General features: G+C 57.1%; 2 protein-coding genes across 3 annotated transcripts; one reads left to right on the top strand and one right to left on the bottom strand.

Annotated features, from left to right (window-relative positions):
- Positions 1 to 75: 75 nt before the first annotated feature.
- STX10 (syntaxin 10) lies at positions 76 to 6,637 on the bottom strand. Of its 2 annotated transcripts, XM_023188667.2 has the most exons (8): positions 6,404 to 6,636; positions 5,993 to 6,162; positions 5,742 to 5,836; positions 5,279 to 5,341; positions 1,315 to 1,422; positions 786 to 892; positions 599 to 693; positions 76 to 506 (listed from the first exon to the last, which is right to left on the bottom strand). In XM_023188667.2, exons 1-8 carry the CDS (start codon positions 6,436 to 6,438, stop codon positions 430 to 432), a joined length of 750 nt encoding a protein of 249 aa, XP_023044435.1. In that variant the 5' UTR covers positions 6,439 to 6,636; the 3' UTR covers positions 76 to 429. The 2 variants fall into 2 exon arrangements, with proteins under 2 accessions (XP_023044435.1, XP_023044436.1); XM_023188668.3 differs by lacking the exon at positions 76 to 506 and having other exon boundaries at positions 605 to 693; positions 790 to 892; positions 6,404 to 6,637.
- Positions 6,638 to 6,671: 34 nt separating this feature from the next.
- IER2 (immediate early response 2) lies at positions 6,672 to 11,152 on the top strand. Its single transcript, XM_023188670.3, has one exon. It carries the CDS (start codon positions 9,444 to 9,446, stop codon positions 10,113 to 10,115), a length of 672 nt encoding a protein of 223 aa, XP_023044438.1. The 5' UTR covers positions 6,672 to 9,443; the 3' UTR covers positions 10,116 to 11,152.
- The last annotated feature ends 2,869 nt before the right edge of the window (positions 11,153 to 14,021 follow it).

The raw sequence follows: 14,021 nt of genomic DNA, 5'->3' as shown, positions 1-14,021 counted from the left end.
CACTGGGGCACTTGTGCAAGCAGTGGCTTAGAATGGGAGTCCCAATCAGGGTCAACACACGCCACACGACACAAATACGTATAAAAAAAGGCTGACATTTTATTTCCAGGTTGGCACATGTATAAGGCACAGGGGCGAATGGCTTTGGGGTCCCGGAACTGGAAATGGAGAAGGGTGTGTCTGAGGTGACCCTGCCTCCACCACCCCCTAAGTGCACTTGAGACAGGACCAGTGGTGGTGGTTTCGGCCCAGGGTCCTGAAGGGTACCACTGGCTCTGGGCGGGGAGCCGTGGGGACAGTTCCCCAGGCAGGAAGCTCTACTTTCCAGCTACCCAGGAGGGACCCTCTCCTCCTAGGGGGCTATGCCAGCTCCAAAGTGCTTGGTGGCTCCCCAGGCTTAACGGACCAGCCTGCCAGGGAGGGCTGGGGTCAGAGAGAGAAAAGTAAGATAAGAACGAGGAGAAGCACCCCCACCAGCACGGCGATGGCACACCACTGTCGGCGGTCTGGGAACGAGAAGATCAGAGGTCACAGGGGGAGAGGGTACCACCTACAACCTGCCCCCACCAGGACTGACCCTGCCTCCAAGGGGACTCACCACTCGTCATGTGGGATACTTTGGCCAACTTCCTGAGGACCCCGTCCATGCGGGACTGGGTGTGGTCCATTTCTTGGGCAAAGGCATCCAGCATGCTGCCAAGAACAGGATGGCATCAGCCCCAGACGGCCCAGACACACCAGGGTGGCCAAGAGACCCTGGCCCACCCCCAGGGTCCTGGCCTCACATGCCCTGCTCGTCCAGCTCTTCCCCAACGCGGCCGGACATATGCTTCAGAACCTGGATGCTCCCAGACACCATCTCCAGCTGTTGATCCTGTTCGTCCATGATCAGCTGCAGAGCAAAGGGGTGGGAGGTGCTGTTGAAAAGGACCCCAGAAGGCGAGGCGCGGTGGCTCATGACTGTAATCCCAGCACTTTGGGAGGCCGAGGCAGGTGGATCACTTGAGGCCAGGGGTTCAAGACCAGCCTGGCCAACATGGTGAAACTCCAACTCTCCTAAAAATATAAAAATTAGCCAGGCATTGTGGTGGGCACCTGTAATCCCAGCTACTCAGGAGGCTGAGGCAGGAGAATCGCTTGAACCTGGAAGATGGAGGTTGCAGGGAGCTGAGATCACGCCACTGCACTCCAGCCTTGGCGACAAAGCAAGACTCCATATCAACAACAACAACAACAACAAAAAGGGACCTCAGACCTCAGATCGGTCTGCAAGGCTCTCTCCCCTCCCAGGATCCACCCCACCGGCCCCAAAACCTGCTGTGTGGCCTGCTGCTCTTCGATGTAGCGAGACGTGGCCGAGACTGCACTGGCATCCAGCAGGTCGCTGAGTGACTTCTGGGGAGCTGGCTTGCCTGCCAGTATCTGCAGGGGCATACAACATAGGCTCGGGGAGGGACCCCAACTCACAGAGGGGCATGGGGGACAAATCCCCACAGTGGTGAGTCAGGGAGGCAGACTCTGGGGCAGGAAAGCCTGCATTCCCCACTCACCACTTACTAGTAAGGTGACCCAGAGACCCTGTCATTTGACTTCCTTGTGCCTCAGTTTCCTCATCTGTAAACTGCAGAGAACAGGACGGGCATGGTAGCCCAGGCTTGTAATCCCAGCACTTTGGGAGGCAGAGGTGGGCAGATAACTTGAGGTCAGGAGCTTGAGACCAGCCTGGCCAACATGGTGAAACCCTGTCTCTACTAAAAGTGCAAAAATTGGGCCAGCCGCAGTGGCTCACGCCTGTAATCCCAGCTCTTTGAGAGGCCGAGGCAGATGGATTACAAGGTCAAGAGTGTGAGACTAGCCTGGCCAACATGGTGAAACCCCGTCTCTACTAAAAATACAAAAATTAGTCAGGCGTGGTGGCAGGTGCCTGTAATCCCAGCTACTCGGGAGGCTGAGGCAGGAGAATTACTTGAACCTGGGAGGCAGAGGCTGCAGTGAGCCGAGATCACACCACTGCACTCCAGCCTGGGTGACAGATTAAGACCTTCTCTCAAAAAATAAATAAAAATAAATAAATAAATAAAATAAAATAAAATAAAATAAATAAAATAAATTACCAGGTGTGGTGGTGCACGCCTGTAATCCCAGCTACTTGTGAGGCTGAGGCAGGAGAATCACTTGAACCTGGAAGGTGGTAGTTGCAGTGAGCTGAGATTGTACCACTGCATTCCAGCCTGGGTGTCAGAGTGACCTTGCCTCAAAAAGAATAAATAAAATGGGAAGTTTCCTGGGTTGAAATGAGGATTTAAAGAATTAATTCAAAGGCCGGGCGCAGTGGCTCAAGCCTGTAATCCCAGCACTTTGGGAGGCTGAGGCGGGCGGATCACAAGGTCAGGAGATCGCGACCATCCTGGCTAACATTGTGAAACCCCGTCTCTACTACTAAAGAAATACAAAAAACTAGCCAGGCGAGGTGGCGGGTGCCTGTAGTCCCAGCTACTCGGGAGGCTGAGGCATGAGAATCGCGTAAACCCGGGAGGCGGAGCTTGCAATGAGCTGAGATCTGGCCACTGCACTCCAGCCTGGGGGACAGAGCGAGACTCCGTCTCAAAAAAAAAAAAAAAGAATTAATTCATGGGGGACACTAAGAGCAGTGCCCAACACATAGTAATGCTAGTAAATGTCACATTTTACTATTTATTCATTTTGGGGGGGATTTTAGCTGGGATTACAAGCACCTGCCACACATGTGGCTAATTTTTGTATTTTTAGTAGAGATGGGGTTTCTCCATGTTATCCAGGCTAGTCTTGAACTCCTGACCTGAAGTGATCCACCCGCCTCGGCCTCCCAAAGTGCTGGGATTATAGGCGTGAGCTACTGCACCTGGCCCAACAGATGTTTGTTTGTTTATTTCAGACAGAGTCTTGCTCTGTCACCTAGGCTGGAGTGCAGTGGTGTGATCTCAACTCACTGCAACCTCTACCTCCCGGGTTCAAGCAATTCTCCTGCCTCAGCTTCCCAAGTAACTGAGATTATGGGTGCTCACCACCACGCCTGGCTAATTTTTGTATTTTTTGTAGAGACAAGGTTTCATCATGTTGGCCAAGTTGGTCTTGAACTCCTGACCTCAGGTGATCCACCTGCCTCGGCCTCCCGAAGTGCTGAGCTTTTAGGTGTGAGCCACCGTGCCCGGCTTCAACAGATGTATTTTAGAGTTTGGACTTCAATTCCCCCAAGGCAGCACATCTGGAAGGCATGTGGGCACAGCTATGGGATGACAAACTGGTAGGACCCTCCCTGACCCCATGTAGGCTTATGAGGGAGAGAGAAAGGCTGGTGGTTCTCAACATATGAAAAATATCAACAGAGAACACCAAGAGAAAAGGTAGACTGACAGAGGTGGTTGGGAGAAACACAGAAACAGAAACACACACACACACACACACACACGGCAGGCACATTACAGAGGAAATTGGTGGATATGAGGATATGACGGGGGGAAATGCAGATACACTCAGAGGCCAAGGGCATGCACCCAAATAGGTTAGGTGCATGCACAGATGAAAAGGTGGGGGCAGATCACCTGAGGTCGGGAATTCGAGACCAGCCTGGCCAACATGGGGAAACCCCGTCTCTACTAAAAACACAAAAATTAGCCGGGCATAGTGGCACACTCCTGTCGTCCCAGCTACCCAGGAGGCCGAGGCAGGAGAATTGCTTGAACCTGGGAGGTGGAGGTTGTAGTGAGTCAAGATTGCACCACTGCACTCCAGCCTGGACAATAGGGCAAGACTCCGTTTAACAAAAAAAAAAAAGAGGAAGCTGGCCGGACACAATGGCTCATGCCTGTAACCTCAGCACTTTGGGAGGCCAAAGCTGGTGGATCACAAGGTCAGGAGATCGAGACCAGCCTGGCCAAGATGTTGAAACCCCGTCTCTACTAGAAATACAAAATTTGGCCGGGCGTGGCGGCTCAAGCCTGTAATCCCAGCACTTTGGGAGGCGGAGACGGGCGGATCATGAGGTCAGGAGATCAAGACCATCCTGTCTTGTAGAGACATCCTTTAGTAGAGATGGTGAAACCTTGTCTCTACTAAAAAAAATACAAAAAGCTAGCTGGGCGTGGTGGTGGGCACCTGTAGTCCCAACTACTCGGGAGGCTGAGGCAGGAGAATGGCATAAACCCGGGAGGCGGAGTTTGCAGTGAGCTGAGATCCGGCCACTGCACTCCAGCCTGGGCGACAGAGCGAGACTCCATCTCAAAAAAAAAAGAAAAAAAAGAAATACAAAATTTGGCCAGGCATTCTGGTGGAAGCCTATAATCCCAGCTACTCGGGAGGCTGAGACAGAGAATGGCTTGAACCCGGGAAGCAGAGGTTGCAGTGAGCCAAGATCACATCACTGCACTCCAGCCCGGGCAACAGAGCAAGACTCCGTCTCAAAAAAAAAAAAAAAAATTAGCCAGGCATGGTGGCACGTGCCTGTATTCCAGCTACTCAGGAAGCTGAGGCTGGAGAATCACTTGAGCCCAGGAGGCAGAGGTTGCAGTGAGTCAAGATCGCGCCACTGCACTCCAGCCTGGCAACAGAGCGAGATTGCATCTCAGGAAAAAAAAAAAAAAAAGGAAGCTATGCGTGATGGCTCATGTCTGTAATCCCAGCACTTTGGGAGGCTGAGGCGGGCAGATCACTTGATGTGAGATGTGAGGAGTTCGAGACCAGGCTGACCAGGATGATGAAACCCTACTAAAAATATAAAAATTACCTGGGCATGGTGATGGGCACCTCTAATCCCAGCTACTAGGGAGGCTGAGGCAGTAGAATCGCTTGAACCCAGGAGGCGGAGGTTGCAGTGAGCTGAGATTGAGCCACTACACTCCAGCCTGGGCAACAGAGCAAGACTCCATCTCAAAAAAAAAAAAAAAAAAAAAAAAGCAAAAGGCAGGCATACGTCCTGGAAACAGCTGCAAACAGGACAAATGGCGTGGAAGCAGAAAGGCGATAGGTACACAGGCCCCCAGCCGTCCCCTGCAACAGGAAACCAGTATAGACCCAGAGAAGATAGTAGAGAGGAACCCACGAACATATACACACAGAGAAGTTCAGATGCACACACGGAGAAAGTGCAGGCAGGTAGACAGCAAGAAGACAACTGCACACAGAGAGGATAGGCACTGTCGCAAAAGGGACAGGTGAACACATGCAGAGGGATCTGGCTTGCACTCAAAGGCGCGGTCACCCCCAGGCGCTCAGGTGGACAGAGTGGGTCAGGAAGGCTTACCTCTCTGTTATTCCTCTCCAAAAATGCTACAGCTGTTGGGCTGACCATATGGTCCTTCATTTCCTGGAGGTGAGGACAACATTAGGGAGGAAAGACACTCAGGCCGGGCGCGGTGGCTCAAACCCGTAATCCTAGCACTTTGAGAGGCCGAGTCGGGTGGATCACCTGAGGTCGGGAGTTCGAGACCAGCCTGCCAAACATGGTGAAACCTCGTCTCTACTAAAAACACAAAAATTAGCCGGGTGTGGTGGCAGGCACCTGTAGTCCCAACTACTCAGGAGACTGAGACACGAGAATCGCTTGAGACCGGGAGGCGGATGTTGCAGTAAGCCAAGATGGCAACACTGTACTCCAGCCTGGGCGACAGAGCGAGACTCTGTTAAAAAAAAAAAAAGAAAAGAAAAGAAGAGAAAAAAGACACTCAAACCTTTCCCCACTCCCCGCCTGCAGGACCTTTCCTGACCTGGACTGCCTCTCGCATCCGCTCCACGAACACCTTTCTCTCCTGCAGGTCCCCGGCCGGGAGCTTGAACTTGCCTGGGTTGGCTTCCACTATACGTGGGCTGAGAGTCAAGGGTCAAGGCCAGAGCCAGATATCATCATCATCATCCCCCTCCCTAGGGGTCTAGCCCTCCCCGAGGGCGGGCTCCCAGGCCCCCTGCTACCGCAGTGAGCTCTCCCATGCCACCCCCCCGCCACAAAGCCCCAGGATATCGATGGTCTCTTCCAGGTCTTCGAGGTCCCACTCGATGCTGCGCAGGCCATTCCGTAGCTCATTGGTCGTCCAGTCCAGCTCCTCGCGTCCGACCGCCGCGCTTTCCTGCAGGAGCTCGCACCAGCGCTGGTACAGCCCGCGGGCCGTGTTCACCGCCTTCTGCACCTCGCTGCGGGCAGGGGCACGGCGGGCGCAGCTGGGGGCAGGCGGTCCTTCCGCCTGCCTCTGCCCCCGACTGCAAACCCAAACGCATGGGGGACTCCGGAGACCCCCACATACCCCTGCGTGCGCCTCCCACTTTGCACCCTGACGGCCTTGCCTAGCCCGCCGGGCACGCTGGGGCCGGCACCCGGGCACTAGCTGGATTGAGGACGGAGCACCCTCCGCCCTCCCCCGTCGTTATCACTCACCCTCGGACTACAAAAAAGGGGTCTTCGAGAGACATGTCAGTCCCCTTACCCCCAGGCCGAACCCCACTCCCGGCCTGGGTTCGCGGGCCGGTTCTCTCCCAACCGAGGAGAACGCGCCACCACCCCCGCCCCCCGTCACGCCACCATCGAGAGCGGGACCGCCAGGGGAGAAAGAGAGGCCTCGAAGGCCGGACGTGCGGACACTTCCGCCCTCTTTGCCGCCATCCTGGTTGTGGGCAGAGGCAGCTTCCGGTACGTATGCCCCGCCCCTTCGCCCTCTTGTGCCGCACCGTAGGGGGCGGTGTCGGAGTTCTGGCTGGGCCTGTTCGGGTCCGAGTTCGGAATCTCCGTTCAAGGCTCAGGTCCTCGGATTGTTCCTGCTCAACCTCAGTTTCCCTTCCAGGCACGGGCAATGTAAATAATGGTAGCCTCCCTTATCTCTGGCGGCTGGGGACTATGGCTGGGGAAGGGGCTCATTCCATTCGTTGAACGTTTTCATGGACTCCCTGAGCTGGCACCTGGGAGATCGTCCCAGTCCAGGGTCCAGAGTGTCAGGTTTGGGCAAGGTTTAGGGGAGAGGTGGTCCTTTCTTCTCCCTGCCGGGGCGGGGCGAGGAGCGGGCCTGCTCCTGCGGGGAGTTCTGCCGCATTCTCCAAATCTCTCTTTGCTGAGAAGTGGGCAAGTTGGGGGCACCTCGAGGTCGCCTTGGGGCGAGGTGGTCGTGAGTGGGGGTCCCAGATGTTCCAGGGGCGGGGGGAGGTCACCTTCGAGAGCGTGCGTGGAGGTGGGTGTCTTCAGAAGCGCGGATTCTTTCTGGGTGCGAGCCTGGGGGTCGCGGGAGGTGTGGTGGCTTTGAGGATGGTCTCCAGGGGGGCCCTCTGTGTGTAGGGTCTCCGTCTGGGTACGGGCCAGGAATATCAGCGAAGGGACTCAGGGTCGTCTCTGTGTGTGACAGTGGCGCTCTGTGTGTTGGGAGGTGAGGGGAGCTTCGGGAAAGCACTTTTTTGAGTGGTAGGGGGCCTGGTCTCCCCTGGACGGTGGGCGGGTTATCCGAGGGAGTCCTCGGAGGGTCGCCCCCTTGCGCGTCAGAGTTGCTGCTTGGGGTCTCAGAGATAGCGCCTGGGCCGGGTAAGTCATTGTGGGGTCTCCGTGGTAAGGTTAGCGGGGCGGGGACGGGGGCGTCTTCGGCAGGTCGTCGCAGTGTGGCACCATCGTTGAATGGGGACGAGTTTGGGAAGGGTCTTTTGGGGGGAATAAATTTTTGAGTTCCCACCGTGCGGGGGGAGGGCGGGACGGGAGGGCGCCCCAAGGCCTGAGAAGATCAGTGTGGGGGGTCAGGGATAACCTGGGAGGGGGCCTTGTATGGGGGAAATAATTGGGAAGGGGAGAGATGGGATGAAGGGGGTCTCAGCGGGTCGTCTCTTGTGTATGTAGGGTCGTTCTGTAGCGTCTCTGGGAGATGGCCTCCGTGGGAGCCCTCCGGTCGCCCCTACCCGCTGCGGGGTGCTTTCCTGGCGTCACGCCTTCCTGGCCCCTGGAGGGAAGGAAGTGAAACTCTCCTTCCCACCCACACGGCTGGAATGCGAGTCAGGAAGCCTGGGCCACCAGCCTGCCTCGGCTGGCCAGACGGGGGATGGGGAGGGGCGTGTCCGGAGCGCAAAGCCCCGCCCCTCGTCCCCCCGGAAGCCCCGCCACCGCCTGGTAAGGCGATCACGAGCCCTTTCCTAATATGGGCAACCGGAAGCGGCCCGCGCGACTTTCCTACGTCACTCCGTCCAAATTTAGTAGTGGAAGTCAGCGGGCGCTGGTGGCGGGAAGGCGCCGCGAGCCAGTGCGGGCGGAAACCGGAGGCGCACCACCCCTTAAAGGGCCCGCACCAGGAATGAATGGAGCCATTCGAACAAGTCTGCATCCTTTTTTGGAGGAATTGCAATTAGAATTTCTTGGAGAGACGGCGCGTAGCGGAGCGTAGGGCGGAGGTTTTCTGTTTGCTGTGTCTCTGCATTGCTGGGTTTCCAGCTCCCAACCGAACCCCGCCTCCCGGAGCGCGGAGGCGGAACTCGGCCCCCTAGTCTGGGGGGCGGCAGCCACGTGTTCACGGGGACTGTCGTGCGCGCCGGTCGCAGCCGTGCGAGCTCTAAACCCACCCGTGGAGCTCCTGTCGCAGGAGACAGCGGGGGAATGGCTTGGTACCAATCACGGGAACCCGCAGCCCGGGGCGGCTCACCGCCTACAAGCAAGGGCTGTCGTACGCTAGAGACCGAGGAGCTGGAGGTCCCAGTGGCCCCCTTTCACAGCAGTAGCAAATATTGTTTACCAAATATTGGCCCAGTGACTGTGCCTTGGTTTCCCCATTTGAAAGAAGCAGATAGAACAGTATCCTCCGAGGAGTGAAGGCTGCGGTTCGGTGAATTATTGATAAAAGGAGAGCTCTTAACCTAGCCTGGCACGTAGTAAGCGCTGTTAGCATGATTATTGGTGCAGAAAACACTCATTAGACACACCTGGCAAATGCTAAGAACAGTGGCCACACGGGATGGTCAGGCTGGAACCCGGGTCTTTCTCTGTGTGAAGGGAAACTTGCCACCCACGACCCACTGGGGCCTCCAGACGCGAGCATGTGGATAGGCCCTGAGCCCCACCCCCTGGTCCCCCTTCCCTGGGCCAAGGCGCTGATGCATCCGCAAGGCTGAGAGAAAGGAGCCCACCCAGAGAGCTCAGCGTGGAGTGGGGGGAAGCTTCGGCAGGGTTTCGGTCCCCTTTCCCTGCTGGGTAAATCACATTCTGTCGCTTTAAGGAGTGTTTGGCCGCGAGGAGTTGGAAAGCCCGGATGCGTCCTTCGGTTGGGCGGGGTTTCTCAGTGACGTCACTGGGGGTATAAAAGGGCCTGGGTGGCGGGCGCCCGGGCAGAGCGTCCTAGCAGTGTCACTGCGTGGGTTGGTTCGTGGACAGAGGCGTGAGCGAGCCCGTTGTCCGGATTGCACCTGCTCCCTGTTCTGTCCGTCCCGGGAGCCCACGCCGCCGTCGCCGTCGAGTCGCCATGGAAGTGCAAAAGGAGGCACAGCGCATCATGACCCTGTCGGTGTGGAAGATGTATCACTCCCGCATGCAGCGCGGTGGCCTGCGGCTGCACCGGAGCCTGCAGCTGTCGCTGGTCATGCGCAGCGCCCGGGAGCTCTACCTCTCGGCCAAGGTAGAGGCCCTCGAGCCCGAGGTGTCCTTGCCGCCCGCCCTCCCCTCTGACCCTCGCCTGCACCCGCCCCGGGAAGCTGAGTCCACGGCCGAGACAGCGACCCCCGACGGTGAGCACCCGTCTCCGGAGCCCATGGACACGCAGGAGGCGCCGACAGCCGAAGAGACCTCCGCCTGCTGTGCCCCGCGCCCCGCCAAAGTCAGCCGCAAACGACGCAGCAGCAGCCTGAGCGACGGCGGGGACGCTGGACTGGTCCCGAGCAAGAAAGCCCGTCTGGAAGAAAAGGAGGAAGAGGAGGGGGCGTCATCCGAAGTCGCCGATCGCCTGCAACCCCCCCCGGCGCAAGCGGAGGGCGCCTTTCCCAACCTGGCCCGCGTCCTGCAGAGGCGCTTCTCCGGCCTCCTGAACTGCAGCCCCGCGGCCCCTCCGACGGCGCCGCCCGCTTGCGAGGCAAAGCCCGCCTGCCGCCCGGCGGACAGCATGCTCAACGTGCTCGTGCGGGCCGTAGTGGCCTTTTGAGGACCCCGAGCGGCGCTGCCGGAGCCCAGAGCGCGCGTCGAACCGTCTGCCGGAGGGCGCAGACCTGAGACGAGGCCACCCCCCTCCATCCCGGGGGGAGCGCCCGCGAAAACCGTGGAGAGAAGCCGCCGCCCGGGCTGCTGAGAGGCCCGGAGAGGGACTCTGTGTGCGGGGAGCCATCGCCTTCAGTGTGCAGCGACGGCACCGAGGAGTCTGAGCCGGGGGCGCGGGCGCCTTCCGCAGAGACCTGCGCCCACAGGTGCTGTCTAGTGGACTGGGACGTGAACCTTTCGCTCTCCTTCTGGACTGGGAGAAGGGAGGCTTGGGTTTTTGTTTTGTATTTTTGTTTTGTTTTTTAGATCTCCTCAGGGTCGAACTTGATTTTGTACTGGGGGCTGTGCTGGCCCTTTTCAAGGTTTTTCAAGAGTTGGTTTTGCGTTTCCAACCTCGGAGAATTCCAGGCACTCCCCTTCCCCCTCCGCTAACATACTTGTATAAGCGGTCATCGTTGCGTCATGGGGCAGGCGTGGGGAGCTTCCTGTCGCCTTGCGTGGGTGTGGGGCCTGGGAGGAGGGTCTGGGGCGTGCACCCGCCCTGGGGAGTGGGGAGGAGAGTGGCCTGAGTCAGTTCACCCCCGCGTGCTGCTGGTTAATGTCCCGCGCCTCTCCACCTTCGGGTGGGAGCGGGGGCTGATCTAGTTTCACATTGAAGTTTTTCTCATCTGTATTAGAGGTGCCCAGTAGGTTCCCAGGTTTCAGCGTGCCCCTCCCTCAGACACGGACACAATCATCTCAGAAATTCCTGGTCTGAATCACCAGAATGTTGGAGGGTGGGGGTGTCAGTGGAAAGGCATAAAGCTGAGCTGAGACCAGTTGCTGGTGAAACTGGGCCAATCTGGGGAGGGGAACATCCTTGCCAGGGAGTTCCTGAGGGTCTGTTTTGTTTACCTTTCGTGTGGTGAATTCTTTTTAACTCCGTCTACCTGGCGTTTTGTTAGAAATGTCAGATAGGAAAATAAAGACTATTTGAGTAAAAAAGCCGGTGCTATCTGGTTTTCTGCTCTGGTGGGGGAGGGGCGGGGTTAAAGGGTCAGGGGCTGGCGGCGGCTCGCTGGGGCCCCAAGAACCGGTCTGACCGGTTACCACGTGGGCGGGAGAGGGCTGGGCCCTCTTTTCCTTGCCCGGGCATTCCCTAACTGGAGCCCCGCCCCCTCCAGATTTGGGGGTTCCCTTGAAATTGTCCTACAACTCCGGGACAGGGAGGTCGGGGCTTTGAGTTGAGACGATAGTACTAAACACAGTGCCCCAAGCGGAGCTGGGGACTGATCGCCCTTTGAAGCCTTGAAAGGTGGTAGGTCTCTTCCCCCGCCCCCACCTCCTAGACCAAACTGAATCAGCTGCGGCCGGGGCCCTACAGCCTCAGGTGGAGCTAAGCGGGTGAGCTTTGAAAGGCTATTTATTCCCCAATTCCCCGAATTCCCGTATCTTCCTGGAGAAATCGCTGTGTGCCTTAGGCAGGGACGTGCAGCCTCAGTTTCTTCATCTGTGAAATGGGCCTCTAAGCAGTTTCTCCACCCGGCTTTAGGTTTTTAAAAATGCCCATTAGAGCCCTAGTTATTTGCTTGGGTCACTCCCCAGCTCTAGAATAACCACCCTGAAAGGAGAAAGCCCTTTCAATGTCCCCCACGTAGGTTTAGGAGTGGGGTTGTAGGCGTTGCCCCTGGGCGAAGGGAGGGAGCCTGTCGGGAAGACAAAGGAGTCGCAGGTGCGGGGAGTGTTGGCGGCGGGAGGCGCCGGGAAAGCACTCGCCCCGCCCCCCCGACGGCTGGCTCTGCCGCCGCAGGCTTCCCATGACCCCAGGGGAACTGACCCCGTGGCCGGAGGGTAGAAGGAGGGGCAGACTGGCCTCAAAACGTCTGCTGGTGGAATCTGGGAGCTTTGGCTCCCCTTCCGCCCAACCCACACCCCCTTTCCCCCTCCTGTGTGGATTGTGAAGGAGAGCTTCTCACCGTTCTCCTCCAGCCAAGCTCGCCCCCACGGCTGCCTGATTCCTTCCTGGGAACACGTGGGGGGACTTTTAAAAGGCGCCACCTACTCCGATTCCTGACCCACCCAACTACCCCAGGGGACGTGGGGGCATTGGAGCCCCACACCGCAGGCGGTAGCTCAATGCACCCACGTCGGAGTTACTCCCCCGCGAGCGTGGCACGGCTCGGGGAAGTCCCGGGCCCCTGGGGAGGGGGCCTCGCCGCGCATCCTGTCGCAGGAACCGCCGGGCCCTTCCTTCCGCGGGAAGCGGCTTGGCCGACCCCCGCCCCCGCCCGGGCCTTCGGGGGTTTCCGGTGCCCGGCCACCGTGGGGCTGGGGACTGAAAGTGATGGGACGGAAGATGGGGCTGGAACGAACACCCTACAGACACATCCCCTTGAGACACACCCATCCCCAAGACCCCATAGGACCCAGCAGAAAAGGCAGCATTGAACCTTGTCACAGCAAATGACATTGGTGAGGCCTGGACTAATTGATTGGACACTAGCTGTGAAAACTAAAAAGGTCACTCATGCTGTGACCAGCAGGTTCCAGCAGGGAACCCCAAGCCTGCAGCAGGAGACTCCAGAAAGGTGTTTGCTGCTGGCTTGTACTAAATTGGCACAAACTGCATACAGCACAGCCCATATGCCCATCCTCCCAGATGGGTCCTCCCCAGAGGATAAAAGGCCCGAGCCAGACAGAACTACACACACAGGCCACACAGATAACTCGGAACCAGAAACATGATGCTGAGTGACAAAGGCCAGCTGCAGAAGTGGGGTAAGAAGCACCTATTTCGGGCCCCTCCGTGGCTCACGTGGCTCACGCCTGTAATCTGAGCACTTTGGAAGGCTGAGGTGGGTGGATCACCTGAGGTCAGGAGTTCGAGACCAGCCTGGTCAACGTGGTGAAACCCCATCTCTACTAAAAATACAAAAATTAGCTGGGCAAGGTGGCAGGCACCTGTAATCCCCAGCTACTCCGGAGGCTAAGGCAGGAGAATCGTTTGAACCCGGGAAGCACAGGTTGCAGTGAGCTGAGATCACACCACTGCACTCTAGCCTGGGCTACAGAGGAAGACTCTGTCTCAAAAAAAAAAAAAAAAAAAAGAAGAAGAAGAAGAACATTCTGGAGGGAGACAACCAGGTCTACTTTCTTGCTATGCAGCCTTGAGCAAGTGAGCAAGTCACTTGACCGCCTCTGGGCCTGTTTCCCCAGCTAGGTATTGGGGACAGTAATAGTCCCTGCCTTTTAGGTTTGTTGTGAGGATTGAGATATTGCATGTAATCCTTACAACAAACCTAGCAGAGTGCCTAGCACATAGAAGATGCTAAATGTGCTGGGTGCTGTGGTACATGCCTGTAACCCCAAAAATTTAGGAGGCTGAGATCTGAGGATCACTTGAGGCCAAGAGTTTTCAATGCAATCATGGCTCAAAGTAGCCGTGTAGCCTTGAACTCCCAGGCTCAAGCAATCCTCCCACCTCAGCCTCCCAAGCAGGTTGGACCACAGGCTCAGGCACCATGCACAGCTAATTTTTTTTTCTTTCTTTCTTTTTCTCTCTTCCTTCCTTCCTTTCTTTTTCTTTCTTTCCTTTCTTTCTTTTTCTTTCTTTCTCTTTCCCTCCTTCCTTCCTTTTCTATCTCTTTCTTTCTTCCTTTCTTCCTTTTCTTCCTTGCTTGTTTGCTTTCGACTAGAGTCTCTATCACCCAGGCTGGAGGGCAGTGGCTTGATCACAGTTCACTGCGGCCTTGAGCTCCTGGGCTCAAGCAGTGCTCCCACCTCAGCCTCCGGAGTAGCTGGAACTACGCCACCACACCCAGCTAATTTTTCTTTTTTTTCTTCTTTTCTTTTCTTCCTTCTTTCTTTTCTTCTT

This window comes from Piliocolobus tephrosceles, chromosome 21, assembly GCF_002776525.5.
Source record: "Piliocolobus tephrosceles isolate RC106 chromosome 21, ASM277652v3, whole genome shotgun sequence".
Lineage (NCBI taxonomy): Eukaryota > Metazoa > Chordata > Mammalia > Primates > Cercopithecidae > Piliocolobus > Piliocolobus tephrosceles.
The sequence above is the reverse complement of the archived record's forward strand: the minus strand, read 5'-3'. Positions and strand labels throughout refer to the sequence as shown.

Excerpts from the sequence above, each read along its gene's own strand:
- STX10 (XM_023188667.2), bottom strand. The coding sequence starts at position 6,438 with ATGTCTCTCGAAGACCCCTTTTTTGTAGTCCGAGG. Across the intron at positions 6,163-6,403 it reads CCCTTTTTTGTAGTCCGAGG|CGAGGTGCAGAAGGCGGTGA; the intron begins GTGAGTGATAAC and ends CCCTGCCCGCAG. Across the intron at positions 5,837-5,992 it reads AGACCTGGAAGAGACCATCG|GTATAGTGGAAGCCAACCCA; the intron begins ATATCCTGGGGC and ends CTCTCAGCCCAC.
- IER2 (XM_023188670.3), top strand. The coding sequence starts at position 9,444 with ATGGAAGTGCAAAAGGAGGCACAGCGCATCATGACCCTGTCGGTGTGG.